The sequence below is a fragment of the Vulpes lagopus genome, chromosome 5 (genome assembly GCF_018345385.1).
Source record: "Vulpes lagopus strain Blue_001 chromosome 5, ASM1834538v1, whole genome shotgun sequence".
Classification (NCBI taxonomy): domain Eukaryota; kingdom Metazoa; phylum Chordata; class Mammalia; order Carnivora; family Canidae; genus Vulpes; species Vulpes lagopus.
Genome location: NC_054828.1, coordinates 113,357,591 through 113,382,827, shown reverse-complemented (window position 1 = coordinate 113,382,827; position 25,237 = coordinate 113,357,591). Strand labels below are relative to the sequence as shown.

General features: G+C 39.2%; 2 protein-coding genes across 3 annotated transcripts in view; one reads left to right on the top strand and one right to left on the bottom strand.

The window, feature by feature from the left end:
• HADHA (hydroxyacyl-CoA dehydrogenase trifunctional multienzyme complex subunit alpha) overlaps window positions 1–21,638 on the bottom strand; it is a 48,778-nt gene extending 27,140 nt beyond the window's left edge. The window contains exons 1-7 of the mRNA XM_041754649.1: window positions 21,489–21,638; window positions 15,804–15,845; window positions 15,641–15,711; window positions 14,079–14,212; window positions 10,555–10,693; window positions 9,467–9,586; window positions 7,136–7,238 (exon numbers count right to left, since the gene is read on the bottom strand). Coding sequence (XP_041610583.1) covers window positions 7,136–7,238; window positions 9,467–9,586; window positions 10,555–10,693; window positions 14,079–14,212; window positions 15,641–15,711; window positions 15,804–15,845; window positions 21,489–21,555 — 676 coding nt within the window. The 5' untranslated portion in view covers window positions 21,556–21,638. The remainder of the gene's footprint in view (window positions 1–7,135; window positions 7,239–9,466; window positions 9,587–10,554; window positions 10,694–14,078; window positions 14,213–15,640; window positions 15,712–15,803; window positions 15,846–21,488) is intronic.
• A 173-nt stretch (window positions 21,639–21,811) lies between these two features.
• Window positions 21,812–25,237, top strand: part of HADHB (hydroxyacyl-CoA dehydrogenase trifunctional multienzyme complex subunit beta) — a 44,383-nt gene continuing 40,957 nt past the window's right edge. The window contains exon 1 of one of the 2 annotated variants that reach the window (XM_041754651.1): window positions 21,812–21,953. The gene's annotated coding sequence lies outside the window, so the exon portion shown is untranslated. Of the gene's footprint in view, window positions 21,954–21,981; window positions 22,304–25,237 lie in introns of those variants that run through there. The other variant, XM_041754652.1, reaches the window with a different exon arrangement.

The window sequence follows — 25,237 nt, the reverse complement described above, 5'->3', positions numbered from 1 at the left end:
GCCTTCAGTTGGCAATATACTGTTACTGTCTTAACCTCAGAGGTGTATCAACTCTCCAGCCATATGTCATAATTTAGTCCGTAGAGATCCTGATTGTCTTTCCCTTCCACAAGATACCATGCTGGTTCATTACATTAATGATATTACACTGAATGAATCTGGCGAACAGGAAGTACCATCTACTCTAGACATATTCATCTTAGTGTAATTTCTAGGGGTACAATGGTGTGGGGCATGCTGACATCCCTTCCTAGGTGGAGGGAAGTTGTTGCATCTGGGCCCTCCTACCACAGAAAAATATGCATAACACCTAGTGGGCCTCTTTGGATTTTAGAGGCAACATTTACTTGGGTGTGCTACTCTAGCCCCTTTACTGAATAACTTGAAGGCTACTAGTTTTGAGTGGAACCCAGGAAGAAAAGCTATTTTGGGCCCTATGATTCAGATCTGATGGTGCATGAAGGGTCAGTGGTAGATAGAGATGTGTTTGGAATCCTTGAGAGGACACTATAGGCAAATCATAGTAGACATTTAGGAATTTGGAGCAAACCCCTACATTCTCTGTGAATAACTACTCTCCTACTGAGAAAAAGCTAGTGGGCCTCAGTAGGGACTCAAAGCTTAATTAACCATGGGGCATCAGCTTACCATGGGACCTGAGCTGCCCATCATGAAATAGATATTGTCTGGCCCACTAAACCATAAAGTTCATTGAGTGTAACAGCATTCAACTTCATTATCAAATGGAATTGGTATATGTGAGAATTGGTTTGAGCAGACCCTAAAGACACAAGCTATATGAGAAAGTGACCAAACTTTCCTTACTCCTCCTTCTCTGTCCCTGTTTGCCCCTATGGCTTCAGGGGAGTTCCTTATTATTATCAGATGACTAGGGAAGATAGAGCTCAGGCCTGGTTTGTAGATAGTTCTATATGATATGCAGGCACCATCTCAAAGTACCCTACTGCAGCATTATAGTCCCTTTCTGGGGCTATTAATCCTGATTACCAAGGGGGCTTTGGGCTACCACTACACAATGGGAATAAGAAAGAGTACATCTTGAAAACCACAGATCTCTTAGGGGGTCTTTTGGTGCTAAAACAACCTGTAATTAGTTAATGGAAAACTACAACAACTCAATTCATGCAGGACTGCAAATGACCCAGACCTTCTAGGAATGAAGGTCACCCCGCTAGGCAAAGAACGATGACCAGCTGAGGTACTTCCTGAGGGCAAAAGGAATATGGAATGGGAAGGAGAAATAGGTACAACTGTGGCCACATGACTATTTGTAAAAACCGAGGAGCCCAGCCCCTGGCCAAAAACCTATGTGTGATTTTTCAGGCCCAACTATAGGCAATTACAAAGGCTTTTGCCCAGCAGGCCTCACAGGGAAAGCTGTCCTTCCCACAAGAGACTTTTTTTTTTTTTTTAATTTTTTTTTAAATTTTATTTATTTATGATAGGCACACAGTGAGAGAGAGAGAAGCAGAGACATAGGCAGAGGAAGAAGCAGGCTCCATGCACCGGGAGCCCGACATGGGATTCGATCCCGGGTCTCCAGGATCGCGCCCTGGGCCAAAGGCAGGCGCCAAACCGCTGCGCCACCCAGGGATCCCTCCCACAAGAGACTTGGTGTGCAGTCAAGAGACTGACTTTAAGGGGAGTTGCAGTCAATAACTGAGGTATCCCTTGCTGGCTATGGTCTTACACATATCAGCGTTCTTAGCCCAAGTACCTCATTCCTGTCTATTTGGGCCCTCCAACCAAGCTCTTCTTCAGGTACCTCTGACGAGGACTCCTTATGGGGGAAGAAAGAGAAATCTTAAAAATACTTCTACTCTGACTCAGTACTTTTCCCTTCCTAGCTCTTATTATTTTAAACAATGAAATCACAACCAAAAAGCACAAAAACTGAGAAGGATATGGCACTAAATAGGCCATGGAAAGGACATTTGTTGGCTATATGAGAGCTAAAATAAGAAGGCAGAATGTTGCCCTATTTGACCTCAGCTGGAACACGTGTACTGGGAGATTTGAATTTTTCACCACTCAGTGCCTATTAAAGACTGAAAAAGGGCAGCCTGGGTGGCTCAGCAGTTTAGCGCCGCCTTCAGCCCAGGGCGTGACCCTGGAGACCTGGGATCGAGTCCTATGTCGGGCTCCCTGCATGAAGCCTGCTTCTCCTTCTGCCTGTGTCTCTGCCTCTCTCTCTCTCTCCTCTCTGTGTATTCTCATGAATAAATAAATAAAATCTTAAAAAAAAAAAAACAACCCAAAGCATTAAAAAAAAAAAAGACTGAAAAAGCATCATAAGTGTTATTTTTGGGGTCACAACAAGTTTTAGTGGGTAGGTGAATTTGGAGATAAGGAGCCTGCAAATAATAAGGATTAACCATATTCTGATCACAAGAGCGTTCAACTAGAAATCAGTAACAAAGATATCTAAAACATCTGTAAATATTTGAAAATTAAATAACATTCCCAAATTACACATGGGTCATGGGTCAAAGAAGAAACCATGGGAAATCTGAAAATATTCTGACCTTCACGGAAGTGAAAAATGTAACATTAAAATATATAGATAAGGGATGTCTGGGTGGCTCAGCAATTGAGCATCTGCCTTTGGCTCAGGGCCTGATCCCAAGATTCCGGGGATGGAGTCCCACATTGGGCTCCTTGTGTGGAACCTACTTCTCCCTCTGCCTGTATCTCTGCCTCTCTCTCTCTGTGTCTCTCATGAATAAATAAATAAAATAGATAAATCAATGCTACAAAAGAAATTGACAGTTTTAAATATTTATGTTAGAAAAAAAAGCCTAAAATCAATGATCTACACTTCTACTTTGAGAAACTAGAAAAAGAACAAATTAAACCCAAAAGCAAGCAGAAATAATGAATAGCTGAAATCAATAAATAGCAAACAAACAACAGAGGAAAATCAATGAAACTAAAAGCTAGACTCATCAGGGAAAAAATAAAGATGACACAAAGTATCAATATCCGGAATGAAAGAGTATAAATATCTTTACAGAGTATAAAGATCTTGAAAGAATAATACAGAAGTATTACGAAAAACTTTATTGTAACAAATTTAGCAAGTTAAATAAAATGGACAAGATCTTTGAGAAACAAACTAAGCTTGCTCAAAAAAAATGGAGAACCTGGATAGCCCTTTATCTATGAAAGAAATTGAAATCATATATAAAAACCCTCCCAACAAAGCAAACTCCAAGTCCACATATGGCTTCACTGGTGAATTCTATCAAGTATTTGAAGAAGAAATAATGCTAATACCAAATAATACAAATCTTCCAGAAAATAGGAAAAAAACATATTTTCAATTCATTTCATGAAGCCAGCATTATTCTGATGCCAACACCAAGCAAAAATATCTCAAGAAAATCATCCCTGAGACCATTCTCTCTCATGACCAGACATAAAAATCTTTTACAATTTTAGTTGATTCTGTCAATTTATAAAAAGAATAATACATTATGACCAAATGGAGTTTATTCTAAGAATGCAAGTTTAGTTCAACAGTCAAAACTCAATGTAGGGGATTCCTGGGTGGCTTAGCAGTTTAGCACCTGCCTTCAGCCCAGGGCGTGGTCCTGGGGACCCGGGATCGGGTCTCACGTCGGGCTCCCTGCATGGAGCCTGCTTCTCCCTCTGCCTGTGTCTCTGCCTCTCTCTCTGTGTCTCTCATGAATAAATAAATAAAATCTTAAAAAAAAAAAACTCAATGTAACTGACATTACTAATACACTAAAAAAGACAAAAATCACAAAATCATCTCATGAGATACAGAAAGAACATTTGACAACATTCAACATTTATTCTCAGCAAACTATAGATAAGAGGAAATGTCTGTAATGATAAGGGCATATATAAAAAAGCTATAGCTGACACCATACACCCTATAGCATCAGAATGAAGGTTCTTCTAATATGGGGAACAAGTTAACAATATCTGCCTTCATTACTTCTAACCAATATCATACTAAAGATCTTAGCTATTGAGTAAATCAAGAAAAAAAAAAATGCCAACCAGATGAGAAAGGAAAAAGCCAAAATATCTTTATTTATAGGCATTATTATTTATATAAAAATTCCTTAGAAATCTAAAGAAAAAACTACTAGAATAAATAAGTTTAGCAAAGTCACAGAATACAAGGTCCATGTACAAAAATCAATTATATTCATATACACATTAGTGGTTGATAATGAGAAATTAAAGTTTAAAAAGTATAATGTCCTAAAAGTATGAAATACCAAGGAATAATTTTAACAAACTGTGTAAGACATGTTCAAAGAAAAGTAGAAAATACTGAGGAGAGAAATTAAAGATGACCTAAATAGAGAATTATACTTCTATTCATGGTGAAAAGACTCAATATTTTAAAGATGTCAATTCTCCCCAAATTGATACATTAATTCAGTGCAATTCTAATGAGAATCCTAGCATGTATTTTTGTAGTTATGGATGAGATGATTATAAAATTTATATGTAAATGCAAACAAACTAGTATAGGCAAAATAAATACTGAAAGAGAACCAAAATAGGGTTGTATGACCTGATTTCAAGATTTACTGAAACACAATAATCAGGATAGTATTGTATTGGCTTAAGTAAAGATATATAGATTACTGAAGACAGCAAATCCAGATACAGATTCGAACATATAGAGTCAACTGATTTTTGACCAAGGTGTCCAGGTATTTCAATAGGGAAAGAAGAGTCTTCTCAACAAACTGTGCCAGGGCATTGTATATCCATTTGCAAAAAAACCCAAAAAACAAAACTCAATCTACTACACAGTGTATACAAAAGTTAACTTGAAATAGATCACAGACTAAAATGGAAGAACTAAACCAAGAAAATACAGGAAAAAAATCTTTGTAGTCTTGTTAAGAAAAGATTTCTTACGTACTACAATAGCATGACCCATAAACGATGCTGATACAATTGACTTCATCAAGATTACGAATTTCTGCATTTAGATAATGAAAAGACATGCCAGATAGGGAGAAAATATTTGCAAACCGCAAATCTCACACAGGACTTGTATTCTGATATAAAGAACTCTGAAAACTCAGTAATAAAAAAAAACAAACAAACAAAATAGGCAAAACATCTTTACAGACATTTTACCAGAAGATATACAGAAGGCAAATCAACAAATAAAAGAAACTTAGTATCTCTGGTCATTAGGGAAATATAAATTAAAACCACAACAAGGGCACCTGGGTGGCTCAGTAGGCTAAACCTCTGCATTCAGGTCAGGTCATGATCTCAGGGTCCTGGGACAGAGCCAAAAGTTGGGCCCCCTGCTCAGCAAGGAGTCTGCTTGTCTCTCTCCCTCTGCCCCTCACCACCCCTGCTCGTGTTCTCCCTCTCTCTCTCTTGCTCTGCTCTCTCAAATAAATAAAATCCTTTAAAAAATAAAACAAATTAAGGAAAAAGAAACCACAATGAACTTTTACTATACTTCTATTAGAAGGTCTAAAATTAAAAAGACTGACCATGCAAAGCAGTTGGTAACTAGAACTCTTATATACTGCCAGTAGGAATGCAAAATGGTATCACCACTTTAAGAAAACAGTTTGAGGGATCGCTGGGTGGCGCAGTGGTTTAGTGCCTGCCTTTGGCCCAGGGCGCGATCCTGGAGACCGGGGATCAAATCCCACGTCGGGCTCCCGGTGCATGGAGCCTGCTTCTCCCTCTGCCTGTGTCTCTGCCTCTCTCTCTCTCATTCTGTGTGACTATCATAAATAAATAAAAATTAAAAAAAAAAAGAAAACAATTTGACAGTTTCTTTCTTTCTTTTTTTTTTTTAAGATTTTATTTATTCATTAGAGACAGAGAGAGAGAGAGAGAGAGAAAGGCAGAGACACAGGCAGAGGGAGAAGGAGGCTCCATGCAGAGAGCCTGACGTGGGACTCAATCCCGGGCCTCTAGGATCATGCCCTGGGCTGAAGATGGTGCTAAACCACTGAGCCACCCGGGCTGCCCAAGTTTGACAGTTCCTTACAAGCTACACACAAATCTATCATATAATCCAGCCAATCTACTCTCTGGTATTTGTTCAAGAGAAATGAAACACATAAAGACTTGTGAATGAATGTTCATAGCAGCTTTACTCTAAACAGCCCCAAACTGAAACAAATTTCCATCATCTGGTGAATAAACAAATTATGGTACACCTATACAAAGGAATAACACTCACCAATAAGAAGAAACAAACTGTTGAAATATGCAACAATATGGATGAATCTTAAAAGTATGATGCTAAATAAAAGACATGAAGAGCTATATACTAAAAAAACGTTCTGTTGTATGATTGTGGTGGTGTTAACATAGCTATATACGTTTGTCAAAACTCAAATTGTGCATTAAAAATTGGTAAATTTGTTATAATAATGCTGATTTTTAGGAAATGCAAGAGGGTAAAAAAAAAAGAAATGCAAGAGGGTGATGAACACATAATTTGGAATAGTGGTTTCCTTGGGTAAGGGGAGGCAAAGAAGTTATGTGGAGGAAAGTAGCATATGAGTAGATGCCTACTACTATTAATATTCTCAAGTTACTTCATACATGTTTATTAAATTATTATAACAGACACAAAAAATGAAAGGAGGCTTATCATGAATAATGTTACACGTAATCTAAGAACAAAAAACAAGGATTTGATTCAAATTTATATTCTATTTTTTTAAAGATTTTATTATTTATTATTTTTTAAGATTATTATTTATTATTTATTTATGAAAGACACAGAGAGATAGAGAGGCAGAGACATAGGCAGAGGGAGAAGCAGGCTCCATGCAGGAAGCCTGATGTGGGCCTTGATATGGGGACTCCGGAATCACGCCCTGAGCCAAAGGCAGAGGCTCAGGCACTGAGCCACCCAGGCGTCCCTCAAATTTGTACTCTTGATGTCCAATTTGTAAAATAAAATGGAAGTTGGGGTGACTGATGTTTGGAAATGATTTAGTATTAGCCATATTTAGAAAACTTCACTCTTCAGAATGACTCATTTCTTGAGAGTCTGAATTTCACTCTAATATTTAAGATATTAATTTTTAAAAAAGTAACTTCATAAGGCCGAATTCTGAAACATGTTACCACTTACCCAGGGGTTCCACTAATTGGTCAACCAGTCCCATTCTCTTTGCTCTGTCTGCACGAATGTTTCTACCAGTCAACATCATGTCAAAAGCAGCAGGCAGACCCACCTTACAAGCAAGCAAGGATCAGAGTACAGAGGAAAAAAATATCAGTGTAACAATTATAGTTTACAAATCATTCAAATGAGCAAAATAAATATTAAAATGAGAAAAGTCAAATGAGGTTTTTATGCTATTTATCAATCAGTTAATACACATTTAGGTAACTTTTGGGATTAGACACCTTCGGTTGAAGCAAAATTGTTTGTATCTCTTAATTCAATACGTAAGATTTCTGTCTAGTGAAATTGATAAAGCAGAGAAATAATTTCATGTTTTCTAAAATTGTGCATTTATATATTACTTAAAATTCCTTTAGTGGAGCTAGTGGAGACTGAGCAACCTGATAGTTTTGACCATGTCTTTGCTTATAATTTTAATTTTTAAAAAATATTTATTTAAAAAAGTATTTATTTGAGAGAGAGAGCATGCAATCATGTAAGCAGGGGGAAGGGCAGAGGAAGAGGGAATCTCAAGCAGACTCCCTGCTGAGTGTGGAGCCCAAGGTGGGGCTCCATCCCAGGATCCTGAGACCATGACCTGAACTGAAATCAAGAGCTGGGATGCTTAACCGACTGAGCTACCCAGGTGCCCAGCAACATTTTATTTTATTTATTTTATTTTATTTTATTTTATTTTATTTTATTTTATTTTATTTTATTTTATTTTATTTATTTTATTTATTTATTTTTTTTATGATAGTCACAGAGAAAGAGAGAGAGAGAGTCAGAGGGAGAAGCAGGCTCCATGCACCGGGAGCCCAACGTGGGATTCGATCCCGGGTCTCCAGGATCGCGCCAGGGGCCAAAGGCAGGCGCCAAACCGCTGCGCCACCCAGGGATCCCCCCAGCAATATTTTAAAAAATAATTTTAGTTTAAAAATAGAACCCAGCTAGAGTTCCTTATGTATTAGAGGAATAGTTTCTAATAACATTCAAATACCAACTATTACAAAACAATGTAAGAAACCCAGCAATATTTTCTACATCTACAGGCTTATTTATTCTTTCAATAAATCCTCTTGATATTATCTATGAAGAAATGTATACTATTATCAGAAAACTAACACCAGAAATCTTCCTGTTTTTCTGTGCCCAGCTCATATCAACTTCCTTCCAAAGAGTATTTCTGCTGAACCTTGTTTTCATTGAGGAATCAATAGTGCCTGAAGCTGTAGGGTTCAGTGGGATATTAAGATTGCTCTGCAGTCCCCAGGTCTGACTGTTCTTTCCTTAAGAATTCAAAAGCCTGATTGGCTTCTTTTGGTTCTATAGAATACAGCAATGAAATCATCCAAATCAGGAGAAAGATCTGCCTCTTCTATGTAACATGAAATATGACCCAGGGATTTGAAAAACTGGTAAGATGGTACTGTGTACAGAAGGAACAAACTACATACAAGTTCAACGGGCACCTGGCTGGCTCAGTCAGTTGTAAATGCAACCTTTCTTTTATTTTTTAAGATTTTATTTATTTATTCATGAGAGAGAGAGGCAGAGGCACAGGCAGAGGGAGAAGCAGGCTCCTCACAGTGAGCCCAAAGTGAGACTTGATTCCAGGACCCCAGCATCATGCCCTGAGCCCAAGGCAGATGGTCAGTCACTGAGCCACTCAGGCATCCCAGTGCATGCAACTCTTGATGTTGGGGTTGTAAGATTGAGCCACACACTGGGTTTAGAGATTTCTTAAAAATAAAATCTTAAAAAAATAGAAGAAAAAAAATCTATAAGTTCCAGAAAGGCAGACATGTATATTATTTACCTTTAAACCTCTTCAGGGATTAATAAAGGACCTCAATCAATAATTCTGATCAAGGACTTGGGGTGCCTGGATGGCTCAGTCGTTTAAGCATCCAACTCTTGATTTCAGCTTAGGTCATGATCCCAGGGTTGTGGGATCAAGGCCTGCATGGAGCTCAATGCTCCGCATGGAGTCTGCTTGAGATTCTCTCTCTCCTTCTCCCTCTGCCCCTCCTACTGCTCATGCATGTGCTCTCTTTCTTTAAATAAGTAAAATCTTTTTAAAAAAATGATTTTGATCAAGGAATTAAAAAAAAAGTAGAATTGAAAAAATAAATACCAGTAATAAAATTTGTTATAGATCCTATATACCCATATTTTACTTTGTTTCTAAATTTTACAATGAAGACCCAAATTGTGCCTTTTGTACCAGAGGAAATAGATCTAAAGTGGCCTATAGGTACTGAGGTTCTAAAAGTCAAGGGGATTTAAACTCACCATTTTGGGCAGCCTTTGTGTGCCTCCTGCTCCTGGTAAGATCCCCAGCAAGACTTCAGGGGCACCTAATACTGTTTTTCTATCTTTGGTTGCTATTCTATATTGGCAGGAAATGGCAAGCTTCAAACAAATGAAAGAAAATCAGAATGTTAGAAAGTGTAACTTTATAATATCTTAGGATATGTGAGGGTCTAAAGATTATTCACAAAACAGGAATGTATTTGATACCTTCTACAATTTACCTTTCCAGCCTTATTTCATACTCTCCTCCTAATTTACTAACCTTTCCTGGGGTTCTGGATCTCTTTAAAAATCTACTGAAAGCTATGGAAGCTTTCAATAGAAAAATGCACACACACACTGTGCACTATATACTGCACTCCAAGTTAAGAAGGCCCATACCCTACAGAGACCCTCCTTTTTAATCTAGCAGGCCTACTTAATAGTGATTTAAATAGGTTTTGCTTACCCTTGTCTTTGCTTACACCATATATGAAATGATTTTTTCCCCAATATTTTCTGATTAATCAAATTCTGCCCATCTTTTAGGACAGATATAGGTTTCCCTAGTTAATATTTGTGAAAGTGTCTTAACATAGAGCTCAGCATGTGATAAATACTCAATAAATGTTATTTTATTTTCCCTTCTCCTTTTCTAAATGCTTCAGATTAATAAGCATCTCTTCTCTCAGATCTTACATTATTCACCATCTTACTGCTCACAAAGCACTTACACACATTTTAGGCTGTGTGTCTCATCTAGACTAAAGTAGCTCAGCAGCACAGATCACACTACTGAATCTTTGCCCTGCAAACTTGAACCTGGTTCTTGGAATTGAAAGAGACCTTGGAGATCTAGTTCAAATCTTCTCAATTTATAAAAATGAAAACATCACACTTTGGTTTATTTGCTCTCTGCCATGAAATAAGGATTGAAACCTATCCAGAAGTTTAACAACTAAAAAGAAAGCTGATTCTCCACTTAGAACTTTTTGCAAGCAAAATAATAGCAACCTACAGGTTTGGCAGCTTGTAATCCCCATCAATATGCTGAACAGTGTTTCAATGACTTTGGTAGAAATGCATACCTCAAGTCCTCCTCCTAAGCAGGCTCCACTGATGGCAGCCACAATAGGCTTTGTGGACTTCTCAAGTTTCTCAAACATTCTCTGTCCTTCCTGTGATATTCGTGTTACCTCTTCATGGGTCTTACAAGAAGCTAACATGCTGCAGTAAACAAAGCAGAGAAGAGAGAGAGAGAAAAAAGATAAAATTATACACTACTCTGTTCAATACTTCATCCACTGTATCCTTCCATATAATCTACCAATATTTGATAGTGAATCTTCAAATGCTTAGAAGTTTAAGAATATTTTGCCTCAGATAGCACTAATATCAGCGACATCATCTCTCCAGAAAGAATGTTAGATTTCTGGATCTAGAGAACATGAAACAAAACATGCTGCTTAATTTTATTTTCTATTAAAAACCATTAGATTAAAAGGCTCTGTACATGAGAAAAATCATCTCTGGTAAATATTTTTCACTATCACATCAACCATTTTCACTATCAAGTAACTTGCAGACTGAAGAGCAATCAAAATGACAGTGAAAAAAGCTTTAAAGTTATTTATAGATCTCCCAATGATTAAAAAAGATCCACTACAGTAATGTTTTACTCCATGTCCCTTTGTTTCATTTGCTACTCGGTTCATATTTAAACTGTGGATTTTGTATGTATGACCAAAGAGAATCAGTTTTCGTCATTTTATAAATGGGAAGTTGCTCAGCTAGCCTCATTGAAGCTGTATTTTCCTCTGGTACAGGAAACTACTGCCAGGTACATCAGTGTCTTGCCAGCCTTAAATAACTGAGCTAGAAGAAAAAGCACTTGATACAGATAATTTTGCTTTTTCTAAAAAATAAGCATTAAATATCTATAAATTCTTAATTACCATATGCAAATGAGAGTACACAATGTGGAGCAAGGTTTAAAACTAAATAAACACCTGAACTACAAATTACGAAGGCTCTAATGCTGGCTTATTGTTGCCTAAGATACAAAGAATAATATACCAAATACTTGTGGGATGCCTGGGTGGCTCAGCAGTTGAACGTCTGCCTTTGGCTTAGGGTGTGATCCCGGGGCGCAGGGATTGAGTCCCCCATCGGGCTCCCTGCATAGAGCCTGCTTCTCCCTCTACCTGTGTCTCTGCCTCTCTCTCTGTATCTTAAAAACAACAACAAATACTCGTATACTGACAGAATTAACCACCATTAACATTTTAGACCATTAAATTAACACTAGCATTTCACCTCCTTATAAATGCTTTTTTTTTTTTTTTTAAGATTTTATTTATTTATTCATAGAGACACACAGAGAGAAAGGCAGAGACACAGGCAGAGGGAGAAGCAGGCTCCATGCAGGGAGCCCGATGTGGGACTCGATCCCGGGTCTCCAAGATCACACTCCAGGCTGTAGGCGGCGCTAAACCGCTGCACCACTGGGGCTGCCCCTTATAAATGCTTTAAAGAACTGTAAACAAATTATATATACCTAAATCCTACCATTTAAAAAAAAAAGAAAGAAAATATTAGCTGCATCACTAGAGTTCCCTTTGACAACCTCTGCAAGTCCTACCAGCCACTTCATTTACCCTAAAGCAACCATTCTCAAATGTAGAATATCCCTCTATGTCTAGGAGATCCTTCTACATTTTTTTATCCATAAATAACAAAGAATTTCATGATTTTAAAATGCTTACACAAACTATGTATTGTACAGATCATTCTGCAACTTGCTTTTCAAAAAAAATTTAACAATACATTTTTGAGCTCTAACATTATGTTTATGGATCTAGTTAATTCCTTTGAACTGTTTTGTAGTATTTTATCATGTGAAAAGTTCTACAGTTTAGTTACTTTTCCATTTCCCTACTGATTGACATTTAATTGCTTCAAATTCTTCATTATTTTAAATTACACAGGGCTGAATATCCTTACACACGGGTCCTTAAAAACAAAGGGTGGGATTTCTCTAGCATATATATAGCCAGACGAAGTATCACTGAATTATGAAATACATATATATTCAATTTTATTAAATGCTGCCAAACGTTTTCCAAAGTTGTTGTACCAACGGGCATTCCTACTAGTAATAGATTAACTTTCTCATGTCCCCCAAGTCCTTGCTAACACAGTATTTTCAAACATATTTGTTGGTCTGTTGAGTTAAAAAAAAAAAGGGCACCTCATTGTTAGTTTTTTTTTAATTAAAAAAATTTTTTTGAAAAGCTTTTATTTATTTACTCATGAGAGACACAGAAAGAGAGGCAAAGACATAGGCAGAGGGAGAAGTAGGCCCCCTGCGGGGAGCCCAATGTGGGACTTGATCTCAGGACCCCGGATCACAACCTGAGCCAAAGGAAGATACTCAACCACCGAGCCACACAGGTGCCCCTGTTAGTTTAATTTTATAGTATATTTTATTCTACTCAAATATTTTTCTTGGAACTGCTTTCAACTTCTTTAAGGAAAGGGTAGTCTTACATGGTTTAAACAAAAAGCCCTTCTTTTGTTTTTCAAAATTTTTAAAATTTAAATTCAATTAATTAACATATCATGTATTATTGGTCTCAGAGGTAGAAGTCAGTGATTCACCCGGTACTTATTACATCACGTACCTTCCTTAATGTCCATCACCCAGTTACTCCATCCCCACTACCTCCTTCCTCTCCAGAGACCCTCAGTTTGTTGCCTATGATTAAGTCTTGTAATAGTTTGTTTCCTTCTCTGATTTTTATTTTTTCCTCCCTTCCTCTATAATTCTGTTTTGTTTCTTAAATTCCACTAGTGAGATATTCTAATTGTCTGATTGACTTATTTCACTTAGCATAATATATTCTAGTTCCATCCACATTGTTGGAAATGGCAAAATTTCATTTTTTTTGAGGGGTCAGTGGCATTCCATTGTATATGTTTGGCTATTGTGGACATTGGTGCTATAAACACTGAGGTTGCAGGTGCCCCTTCAGATCACTACATTTGTATCTCTGGGGTAAGTACCCAGTATTGCAATTGCTGGGTTGCAGGGCAGCTGTGACCAGAATGGCTCCAGAGTGGCTGCACCAGCTTGCATTCCCACCAACAGTTTAAGAGGGTTCCACCTTCTCAGTATTCTCACCAAACCCCCCTCTTTTAAATCAATTACATCTGTGAAAATAACTTAAAAGAAAACTTCTGGGGCACCCTGGGTGACTCAGTTGGTTAAGCTTCCGTCTTCAGCTCAGGTATGATCCCGGGGTCATAGGAAGGAGCCCCGCATTGTGCTGCCCCTGCTTCTCCGTCTTCCACTGCTCCCTCTTTCAGCTCATGCTCTCTCTCTCTCTCTTGTTCTCTCTCAAATAAATAAAATCTTTTGTGATGACCACTGGGTGTTATACTATATATTGGCAAACTGATTTTAAATTAAAAAATAAAATCTTTTAAAAAAGGAAAAGAGAAAATTTTCAGAGAATTTACTTCTACCTTCTTTTCAGAGGGGGAATGATTAGGCCTAAGAAACATACTATTAGCCAAGATAAAAGTTGACTTCTTATTTCTGAAAACTTACTTGATGTCAGCACCTGCAATAAAGCAGCCTGGCTTCGTAGAGATAAGGACAGCACTTCTGATTTGATCACTAGCCCAGATTTCATTCATTACTTCCATGAATTCTGATTGTAGTTCTTTATTCAGTGTATTTACCTGCCAAAGGGAAATATATATAAGTCTAAGGCTTTAAATCTGAAGTATAAGATGTGTAAATTACCATGAAATGCTATTTTGATTATAGTAAGTTTGTTTATCCAGCAGATAATATACTGTTAGAAGAAAGGCAGGGAGGGGGAAAAAACCCTTAAACTCAGTAGCTTTCTCTTCAGCTTTAGCCAATTATAAGTACCCTGACTTTAAAAATAGGTCTACTCAATGGAGGAACTCAGGGTCATATTCCTAAGAGTTTGAATCATATGTGGGCTATACATAAATCTATGCACGTTTGTTGGTATGGAAAAATTTCTATAATATTAAGAAAAAAGGAATCAAAATTAGACAAATAGTGCGATCTTATTTTGTAAATATCATGTTGAAACTGGATTGTTTGCCTTTGGGTTTACAGTATGAATGACTTGTTATTTTCTTCTGTATAGCTTTCAAACTTCCCACTAGAGGCATGTATTGATTCTGTATTCAGAAAAAAATGCACAATTTAGAAAATTCTGAAAAAATATCTTAAGTTTGAATCATTGGTCAGTGGGTACCAAAATTTACCCTAGTGAGGGAGACTGGTTCTAATTTTTCTTAATATGTGATAGCTGTTAATTGCTTCCATGTAGGTCCTCCTATTCTGTCTAGGCCTCTAGTAACAAGATTTCTAAAATATGAAAACTTGACATCAATTTATTTTAATTTTTTTTAAGTAGGGGGCTGAACTCACAACCATGAGATCCAGACCTGAGGTGAGATCAAGAGTCAGATACTTAACTGACTGAGCCACCCAGGTGCCCCAACACCAATTTTAGATGGGGGAAAAGCCATGAGCTCCTGAAATGAAGGTTTCCTGGCAAAGACTGGATTAATGCCACATGCTTTGCTGAAGTTGTCAAATACAAATGAGGTTCCACTTTGAACAGAACTTGATTTCCAATATGTGAATGTGAACCACACTGAGTCATTTTTCAAGTTCTTCAGGAAGCTTAATAACCACATTTAACCCAGCCAATTTTCTATGACTAATGACTATGTCAGGCAGGTAATGAAGAAAGCATGTGTAACAACCTGGTAGTAAAGATGAGTAGGTGAATTTTGACTCTGATAAACAAAGCCTGCAGTTTGGTTCTTATCTAGTAAGTCACTTCAGCATGCTACACATAACAGGCTAATTTCATTAATCTTTGATGTTAATCTGACACCTCAGGTCAATTAGAAGGAATTCTTTTTTTTTTTTTTTTTTAGAAGGAATTCTTAAACAGGACATCTCCAGAAAATTACATTCCTTGAGTAATTTGTTAAACGATCAAAATTATATATTCATATAAGATTACTGCCAGATTAGTGGATTTCTTTCTCTCCTATTCAGCACTAGATTCATGAATATATTAGCAGAAATACACTGCAGCAAGTTAAATTAGGTACCTTTGAATTGGGCGAGTTAAGTCGAACAACAGCCACATCCCCTTTGACTCCAAAGTTAATATGGGTTCTAGCTAAAAAGAGAAGATAATTTATTTGTAAATACGTTTATTGCTAAACAAATCTAAAAAGAAGTTTAAGCACATCAATAAGAAATTAAACTTACATCTCAGAGCAGAGGACCCTGTAAAGTTGCGGCATATATAACCTATAAGAAAAAGGTATTCAAAATTAATTATTTTATAAAACATAATTGCTGCAGTACCTGCTAAATACAACAAAACTGGAATTTATAACAACCAAAAAACCCAAAATGAGAATAATGTATTCTAGATCATTATTGTGACTACAACCATAACTTTATCATTTTAACGATCAGCTTATCTGATTATTTAAATAGTAAATGTGGTAGGTGGAAGAACTGCCCCCTCAAAGATGTCCAGGTCTCCAGAAACTGAATATGTTAGGTTATATGGCTAAGGGAATTGAGGTTGCTAATTACCAGACCTAAACTGAGAGAGAGTAGCCTGGTTTATCCAGATAGGCCTAATGTAATCACGAAGAAGAGAGAGTAAAAAAGGACGAGATGGCAGCATGAGAAAGACTTAGTCCCACTTTGCTGGCTTTGAAGAAGTCAAGGAATGCAGGCAGCCTTGAAAGTTAGAAAAGGCAGGGAAATGAACCTCCCTTAGAACACCCAGAATGAACATAGCTCTGCCAACACTTTTTATTTTAGCCTAATGAGATTCATTTCTGACATCCTTAACTGTAAGATAATAAATTTGTATTGCTTCAGATATGAAATTTGTGGATATTTGTTATAGCAGCAATAGGAAATCAGCACACCAGGAAATGAGTAATCCACAAAACAACCTATAATGCCCAGTCCCAAACATATTCCAAATATATTGCAACCGTGTTCTCTAGTCCTCTTGCATTTTTATGGAGAGATAAAATAGCCTTTCAGTGCTATCAGAACTGAAATCATATACAATGGAATATTACTCAGCCATAAAAGAGAATGAAATCTTGCCATTTGCAACCACAGAGATGGAGCTAGAGAGTATTATGCTAAGGGAAATAAGTTAGAGAAAGACAAATACTGATTTCACTCATAAGTCGAATTTAAGAGGCAAAACACACAAGCAAAGGGGGAAAAAAAAAGAGAGGGGTAAACCAAGAAACAGACTCTTAACTACAGATTACCAGAGGGGAGGTGGGTGGAGGTTTGGGGAAATAAATGATGAAAATCTTAGACTCAGTCCCTTTTCTAAGTTGAGGATGGTCTTTATTTGACCAGAAGGCACAGGGACCCTTCTGGATTGGGGAAGTATTGCACGTGGCTAAAGCAGGATCTGAAACATTATCCAACAAATCCAGCTGGACTGGTATTCCCATAACAGTACTGAGAAGTGATTCCAGACTAGGTTAGGCATTAAAATCAGTGGGAGAGGCTCAAACACACTCACAAATATTTGGGCAACATAAAACTTAGAACCACAGAATCAGAACTTAAGGGGGCTGGACCTCAAGAGTCTATATTATTTAGAAAGGAAACTGAAGCAGAAAGCAAACAAGTGGGGATCCCTGGGTGGCGCAGCGGTTTGGCGCCTGCCTTTGGCCCAGGGCGCGATCCTGGAGACCCGGGATCGAATCCCACATCAGGCTCCCGGTGCATGGAGCCTGCTTCTCCCTCTGCCTGTGTCTCTGCCTCTCTCTCTCTCTCTCTCTCTCTGTGACTATCATAAATAAATTTAAAATAAAATAAAATAAAACAAAACATATTTTCGCTAAAAAAAAAAAAAAAAAAGAAAGCAAACAAGTGGGTGTGTGGGAGTCACTGATCGGAGAACCCAGTGATGATTCAGTGGATTCGGAGAGGGACCATCGGCAGGAGCTAAGGCTCTTGCTTCCTCCTTCTTTCCCTCTGTCCTGCAGTTTAATTAAATTAATTTATTTAGAGCACACATGCGTGAATCCCTGGTGTGGATGCAGAGGGAGAGAGAGAATCTCAACTAGACTTGCCACTGAACTTGGAAGCCACTGGATCTCATGACCCTGAGATCATGACCTGAGCCGAAATCAAGAATGGGACGCTTAGCCAACGAAGCCACCCAGGCACCCCTATTTTTTTAAAGTTTTATTTAAGTAATCTCTACACCCAATGTGGGTCTCAAAGTTATGACCTTGAGATCAAGAGTCGCATGCTCTTTGACTGAGCCAGGCAGGTGCCCCTATCCTGCAGTTCTTTGAGGGGAAGAGAAGGCACAGAAAACAGCTGCTTTACACTGGTTTGAAAGGCAAGTAACATACTAAAAGAAAACTAGTGTAGATGACACAAGCACCAAAGTGAGGTGATTTCTGGTTCTGTCTACATTTTTTAAGCAATCCAAATCAGCCCTCTGAGTGCAAAGACAAAGGACCTGAGAGTCAAAAGACAGGTTCAACGATCAAATTTATCATTTACCAGTTATATGACCATGAACAAGTCTTTTAATGCATTTTATCATCCTTATAAAGATAGAAATAAAAGTGTTATAATAATTATAAAAGTATCTGTAAGTTATAGTGCTACACACAAGTAAATTAAGACAGGAGAAGTCAGCCATTTCCTTAGTCCCCATGCCTCTACACTTCCTTTCTGTGCTTTTTCATCATTTGAAATCTGAATCATCTGTATTTATCACTCTTTATCTTTGTATCATGGCTCCAACCTTTTCTACAAGACCTTCTCATAATATTCATCTACAATGATCTTTCCCTTCTCTGCCAATTTTGGTTTTTATTATTTACTATTTTGTTCTCTAGTCACTGCATTTACAACAGGTGTTTCCCTCAAGTAAAGCATAAGCTCTTCCAACATCATCTCACAGTCCTTCATTCAATAACAATAACAAATTATTGTGGCCTACCATGTGCCATGCACTGTTCTGGGCACTTGAAGTGAACAAAAATACAAATGCCAGTCTTTGTGTAGCTTACATTCTACAGCCATAAGGGATGATATATATATCGTAGGAAGAATATCATGAACAATCAGTTCCTACTTTGTAGAGATACACGAAGAGGTGAAAATAGGCTTGATATAAAAAGGAGTTTGCCTGTAGAGTGGAAATTCCAGTGGGAGGGGAACCAGGAAATAAGCAATTCTATCGACAGCAGGGTAAAGTGGATGCTGCACACACACACACACACACACACACACCCATCCATATTCACATACACAAAACTTCCTCTAAATCGAAGAGAAAATAAATGTACAAATGTATCTCAAAATGAATTCAAACGAGTCAACTCAATCAAGTTGGTAGCTACAAGGTAGCTCTGCTTTTGGAATCTAGCCTTACCCATTATGTAATCCCAACAATTTACTTCAGGAGCTGCTAGATGAACTTTAGCCTATATCAACTGTGCCAGCAAAAGAGAGAAACCTTTGTCCTATTTCTTAATCATCTTGATAATTTAACTCAGGAAGATATTTACAAGACCTAAAACACAAATTTCAAATAAGAAAATGTTATCTTGGTTATAACAATCAACAACTTTTCTCAATACTCAACCCTGGGGGAAGAGACAGGATTAAGGAAGCAAGTCAACTTTAAATATGTATCATTTACCAAGGTATTTGCCTCTAATTCATTTCCTGTGAAATTGTTTTACCACTTACATAATTAGAAATTTAGATTTAGAACAAGATATCTTGGTCAAGTTGTGCCTTTCACTTGACAGTTTCAGAATTCACAGTGAGCATTTGTGGGGGAGGAATGGGTTTGAACTTTGAAGAGAACAAATCAGTTTCAAGAGAATTTACCCATCTACCCACTGTCATAATCTCTTTAAACAGTGGGCCTTGGCACAGACTTTCTGGGTGAAAGAGCAAATGTTGTGTCTAAATGGCAATCCAAGTGTGCAGGTAATTTTGAATTCACTTTCTAGACATGTTTTCAAAATTCATAAATTGTTATTCAAAGGGACAATAACTATTAACCACATTTTCTTACTGGTGAAAACAAGTTTATATACGTTTATATGTGTATATATATTTCTATACAAAAGATATAGAAAAGCTAAGCTTGTATATTACACATGCAAAATGTAATAATTATTTTTTTTTAATTCTCAGATACATAGAATTAAGAATTCTTCAGGGCAGGAAAGGGTTAATAGCAGCATGTACTGGGCATTTACTCCATGAAACACTGCTTTAAACTTAGGATAACTTCTTTGAAGTTCACAAATGTATTATTCCCCATTTCGCAAATGAGAAAACAGAAATTAATTGTCCCAGGCCACTAGGGAGTAAAACAAAGAGCTAGATTCAAACCCCAAAGTCAGACTCCACATTTTATGTTTTGAATTGCTCTTTCATGCTATTTCCATGTGTAAGACAATCCGAAGATTCATTCATTTTATAGATGAGGAAAATAAAGCTCGGTTAGGCTAAGGTATTTGTCCAAAGTTACACAGCTAGTGACCAGAAACCATATGAGCTGACTACCGGCTCTGTGTTACACCAGCTGCTAATCTGTGAGAACTACCTTAAAACCAATGCAGAGGCAAGTTCAAATATATACATTTGATTTTCATAAAGCCTTAAATCATACATGTGGAAAATAGAAAGCAAAACTGTAAGGTAACATGACCAAATGCTAACAGTTAACTCTGAGTAGCAAGAAAACTGGTGATTGTTTTTTCTTCACCCTTCCCCAAGTCTTTCCATTTACCTTGTTTGTAATATTATGATTGGTATACACACACAGCATTCCTGTGGAAGCTGAAAACACTGCTGGAGATAAAGAAGCAGAAAAAGACTGAATTATCCAAAATTAATCCCTTAGCGCAGGCTCCAGCTACCTATCTACAAAAAAGCACACCACTCTAGTGGTTCAGGAAAAAGGCACATGACAAATTAAAATTCTAATTAGAAGCCGGTATTAAGTGCCACGTGCAATAAAAAGTTACATTTCACCTTACGGATCTGAGAGGGGAGGAAAATGCTGGATTTTCCATGATCACCCCCTTTAACCCTTTCACTGCCAGTACGAAGAGAAAAAGATAATATAGGTAATGCAGAACGGAGTTATTTTCAGAAACAGAATTAGTTTAACTTATCTAACATCACTTTATCCCTTAAGGTAAAAGATAAGGTGTCCCTTATCTTTTTTTTCCATCATCCTGCCCCCCCCCCCGTTTGTCCACAGACAGGCCAGCGATTATGTATGTATTTAAAAAAAAAAAAGTTTCACGTTACAGAACCTCCTCCCTTGAAATTTACCATACTATACATTCACACCAGGATCACGGGAACTGCAGCAGTCGGAGCTCCCTACTGAAATGTGGGATCAGGTACAAAAATGGTTCTGAGGGAAACGAGCGGAGCGCAGCAGTAATTTTCAAGGCTGGTTAATTCCACCTAGGAAGATTTCAAGACAGCTCTGGCGAAGGGTACGGTGCTGCGGAGCCACAAAGATGTGACAGACGGGACTGTCCCAATCCTCCTGATCTAGGGTTCAGGTCCGAAGCCACCATAAAAGATTAAGAGGGGCGTGAGGCCCGTTGTGCGACGGGGAGACTTGCGGAAGGTCCGAGCGCGGATGGACGGCACTCAGGCCGCTCAGGGGTTACGGAGCCTGAAGTCGCTGCAGGATTTGGGAGCAGCGAGAGACGCAGTGTCCGCGCGAGGACACAGGAGGTTGGGTCCAAGGGGGGCATCCTTTCTCCCCCACTCAGGGCTGGGTGGCCGGGCGGGGCGGGGACGCGACAGCGAAAGGGAGACGCGGCTCCGGGGCCACCTCAGGCTCCGCAAGAGTTTTGCTCGGGGCTACCGGGCGCTCCCAGCCAGGCCTCTCACCTGGGCGGCGGAACATCCGGGAGGCAGTGGCGCGGCTGAGGCTGCCTATAGCTCGGGAGGCCACCATCTTGAGCTGAGGAGGACGAAAGTGTAAAGCGCTCAGGAGGGGGCTGCCGAGCGGAGAACTTCTCCTCCTTAGCCTGGCCCTAGGCAGGCGCCCGACGTACTGCCTGACTAAAACCCCCGGTGCGGAGCTGCCGCTGGCTCCTTGCCCTGCCGTTCGCTTCCGGATAACGGGGCCGAGGAGGCGCTTTCTCCTTTGGAAGGAAGGAGGACGAGAGAGGAGGGGGCGACGTGTCCGGTTTTCCAGACAGGCGGCCGGTGGGCAGCCTGCGGAGTTCGAGGGTGGGGCGGCGGAGGCGGGGGGGTCCTTTTGGGGAGGACCCGCCCCTCCGTCACGTCTAGTCCTGGCGCTGGAGTCCGAACCTTCCGTGCCCGCGGGGAGCTCGAGAGGACGGAGCTGAGGTGAGACGGAGCGTGCGCTGGGCTTTCTGCCTGGCCTTGACCCGAAGGGACAGCCGCGGTTCCTTTCCCAGCTACTTCCCCAGTGCCCGCCGCCGCCTCCCCCCCCCCCCCCCGGGGAGTGGGGTCTCAGGGGGCGGAAGGAGGCCCCTTCGGACGGGGTCTCCAGGACCAAGGCAACCAGGGCAGTAAGTCGGGCTGGCGTTCTGTCTGTCGCTCTGAGCGGCGGCGTCACCCGTGTCTTTTAATTTATCACCTCGAGTTAACGAGCTGTTTGCCCGTGTGTGTCGGCAGAAGGCGTAGGGCTGCACTGCAGCGAGTGTCGTCGTTTCCCCCGTTTCGGCCGTGGCTAGGTGAGCGGGTGTAGAGATTTAGGACGGCGAGTTGGGACAACCCCATCCCTGCTGCCGACCGGAGTGGGGACTCGGTCACGTGACCTCTGGAGTCTGGGGTGGGGGAGGAGTTGAGCCAATTCTCCGTCGGCGTCGGGAGACCCAGAGCCCCTGAGGGGACCTGGTGGTCATCTGGTCCTTCATCCCCTTCGCTCTGTAGGTGGATCCCGTGAATCAGCGCGAAGTGGGCTTATTTATCCATGGCCACAGGTGGTGGAAATAGGAAAAGAGGCTTCGTTTATTAACTTCTAGCCACGAACTCTTCCTGGAGTAATAGCTGTTTTTGCGTTGGAAAGATGGGCTCGAGTCCTTGGAATAATGCGATTGATTCCAAATGAAGTGACGTTCATATGCAAACGTGTTAGAAACTCGTTTCTGTGGCTAAAGGCCATCCTCTTTTTGGCTCTTGACTTTTTTGTTCCTTGTACTCTCGAAATCATCAAGCTCCGTCAGGGCAGAACTGTAGAAAGGTCATGCTTCTTACTGTGGCTTCCATAGAGGGGAACTACGAACACCCACCAATATGAATAGCAAACATGTATGATCCTCACTATGTTGGCACTGTTCTAAGTGCTTTGTGTACGTTATTCCTCGCACCAACCCTGAGTTAGGTACTGGAATTATCTATAATTCCAGATGAATTATCTGTGTCTTAACTCTTAAGACAGAAAGATTAAGTACCTTGCTTAAGGTCATATAACACGAGGGTAGAGCCAGGATTTGGGTTTAGTCTGGTTCAGTCAGTGCCCTTCCATTACATTGTGTTTTTTTTTTTTTTTTAAGATTGATTGATTGATTGATTTATGATAGAGAGAGAGAGAGGGGCAGAGACACAGGAGGAGAGAGAAGCAGGCTCCATGCAGGGAGCCCGATGCGGGACTCGATCTCCGGACTCCAGGATCGCGCCCTGGGCAAAAGGCAGGCACCAAACCGCTGAGCCACCCAGGGTAAAGGGGATCCCCCTTTACATTGTGTCTTAATGATAGTGTAACAGTGAGCTGTTAAACTCCTCCATTTTGTTTTCTTTTAAGATTTTATTTATTAATTCATGAGAGAGACACAGAGAGAGGCAGAGACACACAGGCAGAGGGAGAAGCAGGCTCCAGGCAGGGAGCCTAAGGTAGGACTCAATCCCAGGTCTCTGGGATCACACCCTGGGCTGAAGGCAGGCACTAAACCGCTGAGCCACCTGGGCTGCCCATCCATTTTGTTTTCATTACTTGGCTAGCGCCTTCTTCCTTTTCCTTTCATTCAGATGCTAGCAACTTCATGCAACCTTCCATAGTTCCACACACCCTACTCCAGCGTGCTGTGCATGGGAGTTTCCATGCTTCCCAAATCCTTGAGTAAAAATATCTATTTCCTAAAGCTTAGAGCAAATGACAATAAAGGTCAGTCCTCCCATAGAGTAGTTTGCTTGGTCTCTCTTTTGAAGGGACCAATAATTATTTTTAATTATTGAATTAATACAATTTTTCAGAAACTACAGAGAAAATAAATATACCTATAAGTCTACCACCCAGAGATGAATACTATTAGCATTTTGCTTTAAAACAAAAACAAAAAATACACTTTGTGTATTTTTTGGACATTTTTAATGCATTTGCATATTTTGTATATTTATATAAGAATATATGTAGATTTAAGTACAACTAGAATTATACTGTACATAAAAATGAAAATGCTCATTGTGGGGATTCCTGGGTGGCTCAGCGGTTTAGCGCCTGCCTTTGCCGAGGGTGCGATCCTGGAGTCCTGGGATCGAGTCCCGCGTCCGGCTCTCTGCATGGAGCCTGCTTCTCCCTCTACCTGTGTCTCCTGCCTCTCTCTCTATGTCTATCATGAATAAATAAATTTTAAAAATCTAGTTCATTAAAAAAGAAAAAAGAAAATGCTCATTGTAACAAAATTTGAGAAGATAGAATATAAAATGAAAGTTCCTCTTTATTCTTCCATAGACTTGTGTCTTACTATACATATTGTTCTGCAGTTTACATTTTCCTTAAATATATATTGTGGATGTTTTCCTGTGTTAGTATATACACGTATATTATATTTTATTTTTCATTCTAAACTACTGTAGTGCTTCATGATATCTTTGTAGTATAATTTATTTAGCCATTTCCTCATGTGCATTTAGATTAGTTCCAGAGTTTCACTAATGTAAACAGTGCTACAGTGAACATCTTAAATATTTCTATAGTCCAGAGATCTGTGTATGCTACATACACATCTTGGGTACTTCTATAGGTTAAAGACCAATTAGAGGAATTATTGGGATCAGAAGCTCACAATTTAAATTTTGTTAGATAACTAAAAATTGCCTTCCACCTTGTACTTTTATCAACTGTATATGGAAATGCCTAAATCCATTTTTCCTAGAATTATGTATTAACCATATTTTTAATTTTTGCCTATTTTACAACCCCACAGTGATACCTTGTTTTAATTTTTAAAATGTTTCTGTTGTTAGTGAGGTTGAACATTTAAAATTTTGTTTGACATTTTTATTTCTGTGAATTGCTCATTTGCTTTTTTTCTTTCTAATCATGTATCAGTAAGGAGACTTTAGTCACAGATAACAAAATTCAACTGAAATTGGCTTATTAAAGGAGATGTATTGTCTAACAACTGTGAAGCACAAAGGGAGGGTGGGTTTCAGATATGATTCAATTACAGCTCAGTTTCCTTTTCTGAAATTCTTGGCTCTGTCCTCTTTTGAGATCAGCTCTATGCTTAGACTAGCATTTTTCCTGTTTGCAAACTTCGGTAGCTGCTCCAAGCCTCAGAAGGAAAGATTTGTGTTACAGAATTCCGAGCAGAAAACTGGAATGTCAGAGTGACTAGATTATTATTCCTAAAACAAGTTGGTACCATGCACAATTGTTTTAGGTC